The 17,838-nt window shown below is 42.8% G+C and overlaps 1 protein-coding gene across 5 annotated transcripts in view; it reads right to left on the bottom strand.

Moving 5' to 3' along the window:
- CLASP1 (cytoplasmic linker associated protein 1) overlaps positions 1 to 17,838 on the bottom strand; it is a 484,411-nt gene that overhangs the window by 120,804 nt on the left and 345,769 nt on the right. For 3 of the 5 annotated variants that reach the window (XM_030210422.1, XM_030210420.1, XM_030210421.1), the window contains one exon: positions 1,402 to 1,545. In XM_030210422.1, coding sequence (XP_030066282.1) covers positions 1,402 to 1,545 — 144 coding nt within the window. Of the gene's footprint in view, positions 1 to 1,401; positions 1,546 to 4,455; positions 4,552 to 17,838 lie in introns of all 5 variants that reach the window. The other 2 variants (XM_030210418.1, XM_030210419.1) reach the window with 1 other exon arrangement.

The raw sequence follows: 17,838 nt of genomic DNA, 5'->3' as shown, positions 1-17,838 counted from the left end.
CACATCACAACCCCCTGGGATGTAACCCCCCCCCCCCCCCAAAGCACATCACCAGACCTTTCCTTCCAGCAAGGGGGTGTGCAGAGCAGGCGTGCGGCTGTCAGCTCTGTCGGTCCCCTGCCCTGGAACAGGAAGTAATGTTAGAGGAGGTAGGAGACTGGCAGAGCCGACAGCCGCGAACCTGCTTCGTGCACCCCCTTGCTGCCTGTACCTGGGGCGGACCGCCCCCACCGCCCTGCCCTTAGCATGCTACTGACTACATCACATCTAAACTTTTGCAGAAAGTGTAACATTGCTAAAAATAAAAAAAAAAACCTCAAAACTGATGAACTGCTACTTTGCAGAAGGTGGTCCTATTCTGCTTGAATAAGATTGTCAACAGTAAGACTATACATACAAGTTCTCATAAAGAAAAGTAAGCGTCAAAAAGCAAGGGAGGAAAAAGCCTCAAGAAGCTCCCAGTGATAAACAGTAAGCCGGTCAAGCAGGACTTCATCACTGGCATAAAAAAACCTCCCGATGCAAAATGCACTTTTATTCAGTTTCAATAAGTAGCAAAACTTGGAAATACCTAGGTGCAAAATGTCTGTCTCCAAATCCAGCTAAGTATTTCTAAGTTTTGCTACCTACTGAAATTGAATAAAAGTACATTTTGCATCGGGAGGTTTTTTTTATGCCAACGATGAAGTCCTGCTCAACCAGCTGATTTTTATCGCTGGGAGCTTCTTGAGGCTTTTTCCTCCCTTGCTTTTTGACGCTTACTTTTCTTTATGAGAACTTGTATGCAGGGCCCCCAAGGGGGGGGGGGGCAGGGGGGGCAAAATTCCCCGGGCCGAGCCAGGGTCAGGCTGCCGGCGCTGCAGTCCTTGGTCTCACCTGCCTGCCTCCTCGGCTCCGGGCCCCCTGCATTCAAAGTGGCAGTCGCAGATCGCCTCTCTTCTGGCCTTCCCTCCCTGTGTCCCGCCCTCGCGGAAACCAGAAGTTACATCAGATGAGGGCGGGACACAGGGAGGGAAGGCCAGAGGAGACGCGATCTGCGACTGCCACGTTGAATGAAGGGGGCCCGGAGCCGTGGAAGCAGGCAGGCAGGGGAAACCGCGGACTGCAGCGGCGGGGGGAACGACAGGGGGGGCGGCGGGGCGGCCTTGTCCCTGGGCCCCGCCTAGTCTCTCGGCGGCCCTGCTTGTATGTACAGTCTTACTGTTGTCAGAAATTGGTTCTCATTCCAGCTTCTCATTTTGTAGTAAATAAGAATGTCAATCATCCCTCAACAAACGTACACAGGCATAAAGCAGTGCATCCACATTACTAGCCAGGTACAGTTGCTTCACCTATCAGCTGCTGTTCCCTCTGCAGTTCTCACAGAAACTGCTGAGATTATAGTTGTGAAGCTGCACTTACCACACTAGAGTTGCTGGAGTTCTTGAGGTGGTTATGCAGGAGTTTAGTTGCACCATCCTGGAACGTTTTTGGCAAGGCACCAAGTAACATGGTAAACTCAGGCGTGTTCAGTTCAAACAATGAAATCAGGACTATCTGTGCTGCCTATTAAAAAAAAAAAACAAATGCAAAAATTAGTTGCTTCCTTTCTTAGGGGTAGGTACAGATTTCATTAAGGGATTCTTTTACTAAGCTGCAGTAGAAAGTGGCCTTAGCACAATCTTACGTGGGGGGGGGGGGGGGGGGGGGGGGGTTCTGCACGCTAAGGTCATTTTTACCATAGCAGTCAAGATGGCTGATTTTCCCTTTTTTTGCATTAATGGCCATATGCTAAAGTTGCCGTTAGTGCATGGCCAATAAAAAAAAAAAATCACCGCAGGACCACTTACCGATACTTATTTTGCAGGCGATAAAGAGTTCACGTGGTAATCCCGTGCTAATCAGTAATGAGGACACACTGAATAGTACTGAAACACCCACTCTCCACCCTCAGACACGCACTCCTCTGTGCAAAAGTTAAAAATATATTTTAGCACATGGGTAGCGCACACCGATTAGGAACTTGCAGCAGGACGTCTGAGCACATCCCACTGTAAGCCTTTTTAAGCTGCATTTTTTTTTTTGTTACATTTGTACCCTGCGCTTTCCCACTCATGGCAGGCTCAATGCGGCTTACATGGGGCAATGGAGGGTTAAGTGACTTGCCCAGAGTCATAAGGAGCTGCCTGTGCCGGGAATCGAACTCAGTTCCTCAGGACCAAAGCCCACCACCATAACCACTAGGCCACTCCTCCACTGTTGCTACTATTTGAGATTCTACATGGAATGTTGCTATTCCACTAGCAACATTCCATGTAGAAGTCGGCCCTTGCAGATCACCAATGTGGCCGCGCAGGCTTCTGCTTCTGTGAGTCTGACGTCCTGCACGTACGTGCAGGACGTCAGACTCACAGAAACAGAAGCCTGCGCAGCCTTCTACATGGAATGTTGCTAGTGGAATAGCAACATTCCATGTAGAAGGCTGCCTGCACGTACGTGCAGGACGTCAGACTCACAGAAACAGAAGCCTGCGCAGCCTTCTACATGGAATGTTGCTAGTGGAATAGCAACATTCCATGTAGAAGGCTGCCTGCACGTACGTGCAGGACGTCAGACTCACAGAAACAGAAGCCTGCGCAGCCTTGTACATGGAATGTTGCTAGTGGAATAGCAACATTCCATGTAGAATCTCCAATAGTAGCAACATTCCATGTAGAGCATTGAGCCTGCCATGAGTGGGAAAGCGCAGGGTACAAATGTAACAAAAATAAAATAGATACTATTGGAGATTCTACATGGAATGTTGCTATTCCACTAGCAACATTCCATGTACAAGGCTGCGCAGGCTTCTGTTTCTGTGAGTCTGACGTCCTGCACGTACGTGCAGGCAGCCTTCTACATGGAATGTTGCTAGCGCAATAGCACCATTCCATGTAGAATCTCCAATAGTAGCAACATTCCATGTAGAATCTCCAATACTATTTTATTTTTGTTACATTTGTACCCCGCGCTTTCCCACTCATGGCAGGCTCAATGCGGCTTACACGGGGCAATGGAGGGTTATGTGACTTGCCCAGAGTCATAAGGAGCTGCCTGTGCCTGAAGTGATGTTTCTTGACAAAAGGCAGGATAAGAAGATGATATGTACCACAATTCTGCATGTGAAAGGAGCCAACTTTTCAAAATTATTGGGGTCTTTAACCCAAAAGATGTTACCCCTCCCTGGACAAAGTCAGTTCCTCAGTTCCCCAGGACCAAAGTCCACCACCCTAACCACTAGGCCACTCCTCCACTCTAACACAATAACGAGTAATCTGTGCAGTGCATCTATAAAATTAAGTGACATGAGAACCTTAGTGATATCTTGGCACAGCAAACGACAACCAGTTAAGAGACCTAACCAATATATACCTGATATAGAGAACTGAGCTGCCTGGAAAGAAGAGTCTTTCTGTATACGAACACATAAGGATTGATGTTCAGGCCATGGATCAAATTGAAGTGTACATAGCAGTGGCGTAGCCACAGGTGGGCTTGGGGTAGGCCGGGCCCACCCATTTATGGCTCAGGCCCACCCAACAGTAGCACATGTTTGGTGGTAACTGGTGGGAATCCCAAGCTCCGCCTGCTGAAGATTTCCCCTTGATGGTAACGAAAACGCTACTTTCCACAACACCGGCACCTGCGCATGCTCAGTTTTCAGTGCATTCCTGCTGCCAAGGTGGAAAGAAGCGTTTTCCCATTAGCTGAGATTTTTTTTTGGGGGGGGGGGGGGGGGGGGGGGAGAACACTTGTGCCCACCCAATTCTTGCCTAGGCCCGCCCAAAATCTGTTGTCTGGCTACGCCCCTGATACATAGATTAAATTTAGCCAGTTAAATTTACTCCATTAAAATCACAAGTTGTACAATTTAAGCTGGGTGAGAAAAGGGGCCTCAGTCAGAGGTATTTTTGGAGAGGCACACAAATTCATCCAATTCCAATGTTATTCTGCGTTACCAGCTAAATTTAGTCATGTAATCCCAGCTGTGCAAACAGCTTGAACAGGTAGATTTAGCTGGATATTCAGTCGTACGACTAGCTGAATACCAGCTAGATTTTTCTGTTTATCTTAGGCACTCTGATTCAAATCCTATAAGTCTGCAAGCAAAACCCTTTAGAACAATCTCCAAAGCATACATCTGCGTTCCATAAGAGAGACCTGAAAAGATTTGAAACGCACCTCCAAAGATTTGGTAAGCTGCATTCAGTGAGAGCAGGCTTTCTGTTATTTGGCTAGCTATTGTTCACTGTTTAGATGACAGCGGTTAGCACAGCACACAGTAAATAAAAGATCACACTATTGTTTTTCACACACAAACAAATCATTTTATGCAGGCACTCAGGCCATCTTTCCTTACAAAGATAAACTGAATTAGGAGTCTTCACAGCAAACAGAGGGCTCTGTAATTAGTGCACACAGCTTTCAGGCATCTACCTGTTTACATTTTTCCTCCACGTTTCCTTCACCAGGCCCAGAAGAGGTTGTAGTGGGCCTGGCTGGTAAATCATCACATACCCAATTTTGCAGAGTCTGGTTTTGATAAACAGGAAAGGTAGCATTAAATAAGAGCAGTGCTCAGTTATTACTGAATAATGTAAAGATGCATGCTGTGAGATTTGTGGAGTATTTGTTTCCTGGGAGCACTAAGACACTTACTTAGCCTTGGACTTCACAAATAATGTGGGTTATCGTGATGTATAATAAACCAGGTTATCATGGGAACATTGTAAAAAGTCCATCTGACCCATCCAGTTTACCCGGTTATTGATGTCCCTACTACTAAGAATACTTCTCAGCTGTCAGTCACAAAGGATGCCTGCCTTCCTAAAATTCTACTTATCCAGGACAATCTTTTTGTCTTTCTCCTACGTACTTCATGTTGGATAGAGGATCATATCATGAAAAGTGAACCATGGTACTTGTCCATTAAAATCCACACTAGAGCTGGTCCAGAGGCTAGCAGCAATGTTGCGTATCACCACGCACAAGGATGTGGGGGCTCAATCTACGCTTTAGGTATTAAGTTTCCTGGTTGATCAGAACTGGAGAAGCACAGAGACAGAGTTCACAGGTCATTGAGGGGGCCCTTTTACTAGGCTGCATAGGTGCCTATGTGCGCCCAACACGCGTCAATTTTGAGTTACTGCATGGTCCTTGCGAAAATTTCATTTTGACGTGTGTCCGCTACGTGCCGGAAAGCATTTTTATTTTCTGGCGCTCTGGCGGTAATCGGCATTTTACACTTGTAGCCCATTACCACCTGGTTAGCGCGTGAGGCCTTACCGCTAGGTCAATGGCTGGCAGTAAGGCCTCGGACCCAAAATGGACATGCAGCAATTTTCATTTTCCGCACATCCATTTTCGGCAAAAGTTTTTAAAAAGGCATTTTTAACAGGTCAGCTGAAAAATGATTCTGCACGTGACCAAAACACATCTACACTACCGCAGGCCATTTTTCAGCGCGCCTTTGTAAAAGGGCCCCCGAGTGGTGGGAGAAGAGGGACGGAAGAAAATAAGAGTCATTGTGCAATGGTAAGAACTAAAAGCCAGATACAGAGTCCATGATTACACAGTTCTGCAGGTAAGAACAGAACAAAATTCCAGGCCGAGAGTTATCACCACAATGACCAGACAAAAATAAGTTAAGGGATACAAAATAAGGAAGAAAATATTTCTGTGTAGTTACAAATAAAGGCCCATTAGATCTTCAACTATGATTCTGAATAAGCTGGAAACCCAAAGGAAAAAAAAGGAAACTGTCAGGTTAAAAAAAAATATATATATATATAACAAAAAACAACAAAGAAAAATAAAGTGACATTAATGAGGCATATTTTCAAAGCACTTTGGGAGGCTAAGTTCCATAGGTTTCTATGGAACTTTGGGAGGCTAACTGCTTTGAAAATGAGCCTGATTGACTCCATTTTAGTACTATCTTTATCAATAACAAACTGATAGATTCAGGTTACTTAAATGTCGAGGGGTAAAAGTTCACTTACGAGATATTTTGTGTATGCACTGATAAATTTATCCTAAGTGAGCCTGAAAAGGTAATTAGCTCAGTTTAATGTTTATATATATCATTTAGTCATCTGATGTCAAATAGTGTCTTCCATATATGAAGAGTGGGAATAAATTCAAAATTAATTTTTTTTATTTTTAAGCAATTTGCAATACTAAATCAAGCTTAATAATGAAAAATGAATCATCAGTGCAAAAAGAAAATATAAAACACAAAAAGGTACAGAGAAAATAACATCACTGCACTAATTACAAAGTCTACAATAAGGAGGGCGAACAGAAATATGGAGACAATTTTAAGGAAAAAAATTTCTAAACAAGAGAAATAAAGGAAAAAGGAGGATACTAAGGTGACAAACTTCAGCCTACAATATATTGCAGGATCAGGGTTCCACTAAACAGGGGGGAAACTCCAGTCTGTGCCTTCTCAGGAAAAGGAAGAGTAGCCTTGTCACTGAAAAATGCAATCATTTGTGACGGTTCAAAAATATGTACTTGAAATTATTAAATCAAATGTTGCACCTACAAGGAAAAGACAGTAGGAAATGGGCCCCTATTTGTTGGGCCCTTGGTCTACGCAACAAAAACTTTCTTCTTCTTTATGTAGCTCTCGATACGACAGTGAAAATCCATATCTGAGCACCCATAAAATGCCAGTGTCTAAATCGATAATACAACTTCAAAACCAAATCTCAGTATGCAGAAATTTTAAGATGGTCTACCCGGGTTCACAACATCATGCCCTGCCCTCACAGTACAAGTACATAGCATCTGCAAGGTACCTGCCACACCCCTGGTGTCCATTTGGTGCCTGCAGGGGAAAATGTTTAGCATCGTCTGTGGTAGAAGTACAAAATGTATAGTGTGAGCAGTAGCGTAGGAAGGGGGTGGCGGGAGGGGCAGTCCGCCCCGGGTGCACGTGCTCGGGGGGTGCCGGCCCAGCTGGTTCCCTGCTCTCTCTGCTCTGGAACAGGTTACTTCCTGTTCCGGAGCAGAGAGAGCAGGGAACCAGCGGGGCCGACGCAGCTCTGAGTGACGTGCACTCGGGGCGGATCGGCCCTCCCGCAGGTAATAATGCGGTCTGGGGGGGGGTGCGCCGCAGAGGGGGGGGGGGGGGTCGCACCGTGCTGCACCCGTGGGGGGTGCGCAGCGGCGACCCGCCCCGGGTGCCATTAGCCCTCGCTACGGCATTGAGTGTGAGCAAAACATTTAGCACTGCCTTGAGTGTAAGTTTTATTTATTTTTTTTGATCACACCTTTTTCAACAGTAGCTCGACCCGTCGGGCTTACAATCTAATATGGAGGGTTAAGTGACATGCTGGAGATCACAAAGAGCAGCAATGGGATTTGAACTGGGCTCTGATGTGCAATATGTTTTGCACCACCCTGGTGTGCCAAATTTTGTAGTTATATTTTGCTCATACCTTTTTCAATAGTAGATCAAGGTGTGTTACATTTAGGTACATTAGGTATTTTGAAACAATGGACAAGAAGTCCCAATGCTCATCTGGAATTGGATGTATATCGGCTTACTATCCAGAATTGGGGGCAGACATCGCTCATACAGTGCCACCCTTGACACTTTCCCATACTGCCCCCTGACAAGCCTCCACCAGTCCTATGCATTTTAGTGGCTTAAATGTTTTGTCCTGCCTTTTTTTCTTTTTTGTTAATACTGGCTTATATGTTTTGACCACAAAAATTACAAGTGCTGAGGCTGAGACATTTATAGTGTGAAGAGTGCTTGTAAAATGACTGCCTTTGTGGCCTTGCTCTGCAAGACTCCTCAGTTCAGGTGGCTAATAAATATTGTGCCAAGTTTGTGGACAGGGCCAGCTCAACCTATGGACCAGGTGAGGCACTGGCTCAGGGCGCCAGTGTAATAAAGGGTACCAAAATCCCAGTTTGGTCTACCTTCAAACTCCTAAACGGATAGATGCTGGACTGAGATTTTGGCACACTTTATTACCAGTACCCTGAACCCGCGCCTCACCAGGTGCAGCAGGAGGGGGGGCACTTGAGAGAGAAGGGGAGATACTGGATCACAGGCTGGGGGGGGGGGCAGGGGCAGTGGAGGGAGAGATACCAATGTGCAGGGAGGGGAGGATGCGAATGCAAACGTTGGCCCAGGGCACCACGTAGACCGATTTTCAGTTTCAGTTATGGCACTGAAACTGTTCTCTTTGAAAGCATGAAAAATCGATTAACTTCTACCTGTTCTACACCACTCAGGATTTTACTTTCAGTTTTCATTAGCTGCGGTTCATGTGTGTGGAGGCTATTCTGCATGGAGGTAAAATACAGTCTTCCATTATTTAAATTATATTCTGGCTTAGATACTGTGGGTTTAGCAGAGGGATGCAGACTGCAAACCCTGACAATCCCTGTCAGCCCTCACTGGTTCACATTAACTTGAGTTTTCGGTTTTGACCAAAATCAGGTGATAAGTTTTGGCTGTAGTTTCAGTTTCAGCCGAAAGCTTTCAGACAGTTGCAGTGGTAGTTTTGGTTTCAGCCAAAATTGAAAAAAGCAGTTTCAGTCAGTCTCTAGTACCATATTCCCTCGAGCCATCCCTGTTTGTGGATAATATGATTTCTCAGCAAAGGCAAGCTTTAACTCAATTACAGCAAAACTCTAACTTAAGTTAAGAGGGTTGAGAAAAGGGTAGTGTGACTGTGTGCTCTTGAGCACAATATCAGACTGAACTGTTTCATGAGATCCTACTGTATCTCTTTGTACTTTAATTTGTGAGAAAATTACTGAAGCTTTATTTTCTCAGCAGATCGTTTATTTATTTACTATACCGTCACTTATTGCATAGCAAGTCAGAGCACTTTACAAGGCAAAATTGTACAATAACACACAAACCAGTTTAAACTGGGAATTCCATTGAATGATAGGAAAGAACAAAACTTTCATACCGAAGATAATAACAAACACTCAACTCTCGTAACAGTCATACATAATTGCCTAATTTTAACATCTCCTTGCAGACGTCTAAAGCACTCTAGGCACTTGTGTGGACTAGTGCTGTCCAATTCACGATTCAAATCGATTCGTCAATTCGTTTTGGATGAATCGATTCGTTTTGGAAATAAATTGTGAGTTCCAATCCGGGATTTCCCACCTCTCTCCCTCCCTCCCACATGCTGGCACCCAAACTGCTGTTGCTGCTTCCATTCCTTTTTCCTTCACGCTGTCATCCAAGCCACTGCAGCTGCCCAAGGTCTCTCTGTTAGCGCAGGCAAGAAAGTCTTTCTGTTGGCACGCAGCTAGAACTGGAACTGACACCAGGGGGCGGGACCGGCAGCTGAGCCAAGCAAGCCAAGTAAGGAGGTTTAATAGACAGGAGTGGAAGTGAGCCACCTATGTATGTTACTCCACAGTAAGCAAGTAAGGCAATTTGGTTAATCTGTGTGTCCATTCCCCCGCGCAGCCGTCATTGCTTAAAACAAAGCAAGCAAACCTATGAGCTGTTGCTTCCACGTTATCGTTCTTTATTGTTGGTTCACATCTGTAACAAGTCTTAAAGATGTTTCAGTTGGATAGGCAGTGCCTTAGGTGGAGGAGAAAAGAAATAACAATTGAATATCACTAAAACAGATTCAAAAATTATTGTAGCTGGTAGAAGCAGCAATTATAAACGCTGTCGTTTGTGCTCATTTTTCTGCACTGTTCTATACAATACAGATGGCCAGATTTCAGTGAGGAGATCCTGTTTCCTGATGGGTTCATATTAACTGTTGTTGTAATCTGCCTTGGGAAGCCTGGTGTTATAAAGATGATGGAATATACTGAAATTAAATGGAAGTAGAATTAAACTCTCCTTTCATTGGGGCACATGGAATCACATCTTCATCTGTTTTGTAGAAGTTTGCCTTTTAGATACACAAATGGATTATTTTGTTTTGAACATGTTTCAGGGGAAAGCAACCCCTGGTTCAGCTTTGAGCAGTACCAACAAAATCACAAAGAAAGGTGCACCTGCCGAACGTGACTATGATCTTGCCCAAAAACACGTTTATGTTTTGCAGGCTTTTGAGGAAGCCACAACAATTGCATCTGAAGAACTGTATGTTTCTGTGTACACCAGCCACCTCTGTGCCCTCAGAAGGAATTTGTTCTGCTTCTGGACAAATTATAGCTGCAAGACGCAGTTGGCTGAAGCCAGCCAAAGTGGACAAAATGATTTTTATTAATAAAAACTGGAAAATGCAGGACTTGACCAAACTTCACTTTTCACATGATGTAACACTGCACGCATGGCTCACACTAAAGTTTGCCTTTGTTCAATTGCTGCTGCCTGTTATTTTTTACCCTGTGTGTTATAATATTAGCAAGTGGGCCTCACTATTTCAATCAAGTTAAATCAAATTGAATCGAAAAAACAATTTTTTTTAAGAATCGAATCGTACTGAATTGAAACTTTTTTGACTGAATTGGACAGCACTAGTGTGGACTTCCTACTAAAATGTAGTGTTAAATAGCAACGGTGTGAGGATGTTATAATGCCGTTGTATCGCTCCATGGTGCCACCGCACCTTGAGTACTGTGTTCAATTCTGGTCGCCGCATCTCAAGAAAGATATAGTAGAATTGGAAAAGGTGCAGTGAAGGGCGACTAAAATGATAGCGGGGATGGGACGACTTCCCTATGAAGAAAGACTAAGGAGGCTAGGGCTATACAGCTTGGAGAAGAGACGGCTGAGGGGAGACATGATAGAGGTATATAAAATAATGAGTGGAGTGGAACAGGTGGATGTGAAGCGTCTGTTCACGCTTTCCAAAAATACTACGACTAGGGGGCATGCGATGAAACTACAGTGTAGTAAATTTAAAACAAATCGGAGAAAATATTTCTTCACCCAACGCATAATTAAACTCTGGAATTCGTTGCTGGAGAACGTGATGAAGGCGGTTAGCTTAGCAGAGTTTAAAAAGGGGTTAGACGGTTTCCTAAAGGACAAGTCCATAAACCACTACTAAATGGACTTGGGAAAAATCCACAATTCCAGGAACAACATGTATAGAATGTTTGCACGCTTGGGACGCTCGCCAGGTGCCCTTGGCCTGGATTGGCCGCTGTCGTGGACAGGATGCTGGGCTCGATGGACCTTTGGTCTTTTCCCAGTGTGGCATTACTTATGTACTTATGGCTGTTTGGTAAAAATGAGTTTTCAAAGCTATACGGAAAACAGAGTATAACTGTTCTAATCTAATTGACTGTGGTAGAGAAGAATGCTGATGTACGGGTCGATTCCCATCTAGCCCTTGAAGGTGGGGGTATAACTAATCTATTGTCTGTTAGTGAATGTAGTGTTCACATCGGTGTGTACGGAATAGTTAGGGTTGCAAGATAAGATGGGGTTGCAGTATAAAGCAACTTATGTGTCATAATGAGAACGTTAAATTTCACTCTGAAATCTATTGGAATCTAGTGAAGATGTCGTAAAAGAAGAGTGGCCCTATCATATTTTGAAGCTCGACAGATAATATGAGCTGCTGGGTTCTAAATAGTTTGAAAACATTTTAGGTTAAAAGGTAACATAAAAGGGAGCTAAATTTTTGATGATGAAAACCCCTTATAATACCAGTAATTTCTTTGCTTCCTAAGGTTCATAAAGATTTAACAATCTCCCTGGTAGACCAATTGTTTCTGCCAGGGATTCTATTCTTGAACCTCGCTGCAAATTTGGGCATCTTCTGTGTGATCACTCATTCAATATACTTCTCACTTACTAATTATGTTAACAGATGTGAGAGCTCATCCTTAATTTTAGTGAGCATGGATATAGCTTCATTTTATAGTCAAATTCATCAGGATGGAAATATAGTATAGGCCCATTGGCTAATCGATTGGGACGTGACATCTCTACTGAATTTTATGTGAATTAACTACAATTTCTTTTTGTTACTAGGAATGATTTTTTGAATGACCTCATAGAATTTCAATGGGTATCTCTTTGGCCCTCCTCTATAACCACTTTAAAATGTGGCTGCCACCCATAATGTATATGAATGAGATCGGCATACAATGGTAGTGTAAACAAAAATTAATCTCATGCATATTCATTGTGGCTGTCTTGAAAACCTTACTGGCTGGATGCATTCTGAGAACCCCTGGCTTAAAGACAACTAGATAACCTCAGTGGCGTAGCCACAGGTGGGCCTGGGTGGGCCAGGGCCCACCCACTTAGGGCTCAGGCCCACCCAACAGTAGCACACGTTTAGCAGTAGCTGGTGGAGATCCCAAGCTCTGCCAGCTGAAGACTTCCCCCTGATGGTAACGGAGACACTACACTTCACGGTACGGGCACCTGCGCATGCTCAGTTTCAAGCGCATGCCTGCTGCAGACTGCCAAGATGGAAAGAAGCATTTTCCTGCCAGCTGAGATATTTTTTAGTGGTGGGTTGTTTTTTTTTTTTTTTTGGGGGGGGGGGGGGGGGGGAGAACACTTGGTGCCCACCCACTTCTTGCCTATGTCCACCCAAAATCTGTTGTCTGGCTACACCCCTGGATGACCTACCTGTTTAGCTTCAGGAGGATTTTCAACTAACATATGATTAAGTTGGACCATTGAATGAGGTCCTAAAATAAACCAGGTAAGTTACTCAGCTCTTTTAGGACAGCATTTTATTTGTCCAAGTTGATCACCGAAAGGCTAAAGGCTGGCACTATCTCCTTAATATGTTGGCACGCTCCCCATGTGAGAATTTGAGGATGCCAGCATCTCGTTCAACTTTTGGCCACACATTGAGATGCTGGCATCCTCAAATTCTCACATGGAATGATTTATACAGTTAACTCCAAAGTCAATTGCTCAAATCATTTTTAAGGTTAACTCCTGTGGTGTTTTTGAATGGCATTTGCTATTTGAGCCATCATGTTGGTTCCAGATTATTGCATTTGAATGTGTTATAATATATTTTAACGGCTCCAGGCATTCATCCCCCCATGCCAAACATCCAGCAGCAGAATTTAACATAAGGTATACAAAAGATATCTGTGATTAAGAGTAAGCAATTGAGAGAGGCATCACATTAACAAGAAATATTTTAACAAACAAATTACATTCTCATGGCCATCTTGGCAAACTGCTTCTTCTAGAGTCCTATATTTCCCTGTACTTTTCAGAGAACATTATAAATATTTCTATTAAACTTTCAGTCTTATATTTCCAAATCTCAAAACAAACAAATGGTAACTGTTTAGGAAACAAATTTGAGGACATCAAGATCATTTTGTTCTAATGGCATTAAACCAAATAAACACTGCTCAATTCAATCAAGCCACCAGTTTGAAAAAGATGTTTCTAAAATTTTTACACATGAACTGTATTTTATTATATTTAGAATGAGTGATAATACCCACTACAACACACAATTGGGTCATACTAAATGAACAAAACCAGCAAGGCAGTCCCAAATGTCATCCTTGTTAGCGCTATTATTTTTTCTATGATCTTACTCTTAGGTTCCTCTACTTTCTGTCCTAATGTCTTCTTATTTATAGTTTCGATCATTTTGAACTGAACAGTGTGCAACGTTTATATCAAACGTACCATATACAGATAGACAGACACACATACATATATATGAGATATCTGAATTGAGAGAGATCCTTGTAGCGCTATAGAAATGCTAAATAGTAGTAATAGTAGTACATCAAAAGTAAACTGAACCATGAGCCATACTGAGACAAATCAGCCCAGTAGCATTTTTTTGTTAACCATCAACTTTTTGATCTGTCATTTACATTCCACTTCTTTTGGCTTCCAGCTCAAATCAGAACTAGGCTCTAGTGGGCTACAGCGCCAATAAGCCTTTATTTGCAGCTTTGTTAAGTTTTTTTCCTTCCCTTGGAATCTTTCCCTCAAAAGCTAGCTTAGTCTTTATAGTCACAGTTCTTGACTAGGGGCAACAGATCACAACTCCCTTTCGAACCCTGCATAAGTGCACATTAAGGGGACTGTTTCCTAAAGTGTGGTAAGTTTTGCACTATCAGACATCAATTTTTCCTGTTAAAACATGGTAAGCCCAAAGGCTTTGTAGGAATCATTGAGGGAATGTCTAGAAAAGGTCCTTACCATGGGTTAAAGCTCATTCATAATTAGCATAGATGCACTCACTGCATCCTCTTGAGTACAGGTTAAGTGCACTCATGCTAAGTCCACAGGGTGACTGACTACAGACTCATTCCGCACCTGAATAACTTGCTACACACACTAACTTAGGTAAGTTTCTTATCTCTTGCTTAACTACACAAAGAAAGCGCCTTGAGTTCAGCTAACCATAAAATTATCCCAACTGACTCTGTACCACGCATCTTGTTCCCATCTTGTATCTGCTCTTGATCCCTCAACTATATGGTAAGCTGTATTGCAGAAAATGTTTAGCATCATACCTGTTACTTGAATGTTCTAATGCAGGCTTATTAGGTGTATTATTAGTATTATGCTAACACTATTATATTTGCTACTAAAATTCCAGTGTTGTTAAATGTGTATATTTTTTTTATACTGTTTCACGATAGTTCTATTATTAGGTTTCAATTTACTGTTTTCAAGTTTATCTCATTTATTGTATTTATGTTTACTCTTGGTTATTTTACTATTGTTATGCTATTAACAAAATTGTAAGTTTTATGTTAAAATGTACCCGCTGTATACCGCTTTGGTTGAATCTCTTCATAAAGGTAGTTAATAAAGCCCAATAAATAAATAAATAAAAGCTGTTTATTTGATAATGGCACTTCCTGTCTACATTAGTTACTGCCTAAAATATGCAGCGGCATTTGACTGGCCAAGATCAGCACCTGGCCAGTTAAATGCCAGGAAACTGGCTATCTGGTGATATTTAGCAGGGCATAACCAGATCTCTTGCTGAATATTGCCAGTTTGTGGCTAGCAGATAGTCGGTTATATTTCCCATTATAATCGTCTATCCGCTGATTTTTAAAGCAGATTTAGCAATCATTTTTGGCTGCATTAAAACATGGGATATTTTTGGTCGGTCTAAAGATAACCAGCTAGTGCTGAATATTAGCTTAGCCAGTTATCTTTAAACTGGCCAAAAATAAATTGGATATTCAACGCCACTGGAAACAGCCCAACATTGAATATCCAGGTTAATGACAACCAAGGGGGTTAGCCAGTGTAACTTTTCTGGTCTGAAAATCGGCCTCTGGGTACCTACATATCGGTAAAATAGGTTCCCAGAACCAAGCCCCAATAGCATGCAAATGCTGATGTACACATTTACACCAAGTTCAGAGTAGATACCCAAAGACTTTTTAAACTACGCATGTGCACAGCAATTCTGCTTCCACTCTGTCAGAAATACGTAACTGGAACACCTCCTGACAGAGCATATAAAAGTAGACACGATCTTGTAGGCATATGTGAAAGACCGTGGAATTTTATAATTGGTCTTTTCTATGCATAAAACCAGTTTGGTATGTGAAAAAAATCTTTATAAAATTAACCCCCCAATATGTCAAGATTCTCCCACTTATGCACTGACACACAGTTCCCATTTCTCAGACACAAGCGCCTCACAGAACCTGAACTCAAGGCAGCAGAGATAGGCCATGTTCAGGGCACTTACCAACATGTAATTATTTACACAGACGTGTCTTTTCCCCAGTGTCGATAAATGTATCAACTTAAGCCCCTGATGTGAAGTCATCAACATACACAGGAGGAAGAACTTTCGAAAACGTGTTTAATAAGTTTTTGTCCTATAGACCAAGTATGGGAGTAAAGCCTTTCTAAATCAAACCTTGAATTATCTAACAAGTACCCCTAAAGTAGCAGGGCAATACGTTTTGTGACTTAAGTCTCCCTCCCCCCTTGAACCCAATGGCTTTGGTGAATTTACTGTTCTCTCGTCAGATCTTCTGACAGCAAGTTATCATTATGCAGATTAGTCAGGGTTTTCTGAATCATAATAATGCTACCACCAGCCCTGGAAACCTGCTGAGACAGGAGGTTACATTTCCCAATACAACTGGGGACTTTGCCATCTGCTACTGATTTCTAAATGCCTTAGCATGATCTGTGGCAGAAATCCTATAAACTAGAAGTGATTCCTCCTTTGGCAGCCCTTAACATGTTCCTAAAAACATCTTTTTCTAGACAGTAAGTTTTGTAATTTTGTATTTGGGCTGGACTTTACAGCACTCCTGTCTGGAAATATGCTTGATAATGAACAGTTAATATCAGAAATAGGGAATTAAAGACCATGAATCTTCCTTCTGCATACTTTCTTCTAATCTTTCATTTAGCAAGAGAATACCAGAGGATCACCATGCATAGACATGTGACTAGAATTAAACAAAACTCACCTGTCACGTAACTTAAATGAGTCATCAAAATCTTATGAGGTTGTGCCTTTTATCCTTACCTCTTGCCAAATAAATCCCTGGAGGACACATTAACTTCTGCTGCAATCCTGGAGGGCCTAGACCACACATGTGAGAAGCACGAAGAACAGGCCAGAGTGGAGGACAGCTTAATTTTGGTTTGCAGCAAAACAAACCTTTTGCTTTCAGCTCAGTCTCAGAAAAGTATAAGTTTCAACCGTTCAGTCAGTGCGGAGACACAATTTTGGGTTTATATATCTCTCCAAACCGCATGCTGTACTCCTGATGTTCTCAGTCCAAATTGTTACTAATTTTCAGCATCAAGAGCTCAATGCCCATGTGAATGAAAGTCAGGTTGGCTATTCTTCACTACACATGGTTTAGTGGTTTATTTGCTAGGTTTAGTAGTTCCTCCTTTTCTCTCAGCTCAGTCTGAATCAGTGCTGGGATCCTAATGCCATGAACCTCCATTTGCAACCACTCAGGGAATTTCGTCCTACTTTAAATAGACCATGTACCATGTCTTCTAAGTCCAGCCATGCTGTATCGCTCTTGTTGGTAGCCATGACTCCTATCCTCCTTTTCTGCCTCAACTTTGTTTTCTTCTGTCCTGTCTTTTAATTAGTTCCTTTCCATCTTGATCCTTTGCTTATTTGTAAAAACCAGTTTGATTATTCATTGAAAGGTAGCATATCACGTGTTTAACATCCAGGGCTGTGAACACTGCCTATGCAGCATTCCCAACCCTGACCAACCTGAACGCAGAAGACCTAATCTGGGAATTGAACAGGGAACTTTCTGAACGGCCAGGTCTAGTCATTTTAGTTTACACTGGTTACTGACTTCCTCTGAAACAGACCGACAACAAATAATATTTAGATTTTTTATTTTTTTGCTCACACCTTTTTCAGTAGTAGCTCAAGGTGAGTTATGTTCAGGTACACTGGGTATTTCTCTGTCCCAGGAGGGTTCACAATCTAAGTAACATACATAGTAACATAGTAACATAGTAGATGACAGCAGAAAAACACCTGCACGGTCCATCCAGTCTGCCCAACAAGACAACTCATGTGTGCTACTTTTTGTGTATACCCTACTTTGATTTGTACCTATGCTCTTCAGGGCACAGACTGTATAAGTCTGCCCAGCACTATCCCCGCCTCCCAACCACCAGCCCCGCCTCCCAACCACCGGCTCTGGCACAGACCGTATAAGTCTGCTCAGCACTATCCCCGCCTCCCACCACCGGCTCTGGAGCAATGGAGGGTTAAGTGACTTGCCCAAGATCACAAGGAGCAGTGGTGGGATTTGAACCGGCCACTTCTGGATTTCAAGACCAGTGCTCTAACCCATTAGGCCACTCCTCTGCTCATCAGTGTGACTCTTACTTCTGATAGCTAACTGTACAATTTCAAAAGCGATTGCAACTTTCCA

Source organism: Microcaecilia unicolor, chromosome 7 (assembly GCF_901765095.1).
Source record: "Microcaecilia unicolor chromosome 7, aMicUni1.1, whole genome shotgun sequence".
In the NCBI taxonomy this organism is placed as follows: domain Eukaryota; kingdom Metazoa; phylum Chordata; class Amphibia; order Gymnophiona; family Siphonopidae; genus Microcaecilia; species Microcaecilia unicolor.
Note: the sequence above shows the minus strand (reverse complement) of the source record. Positions and strands in the feature narration are given on the sequence as shown.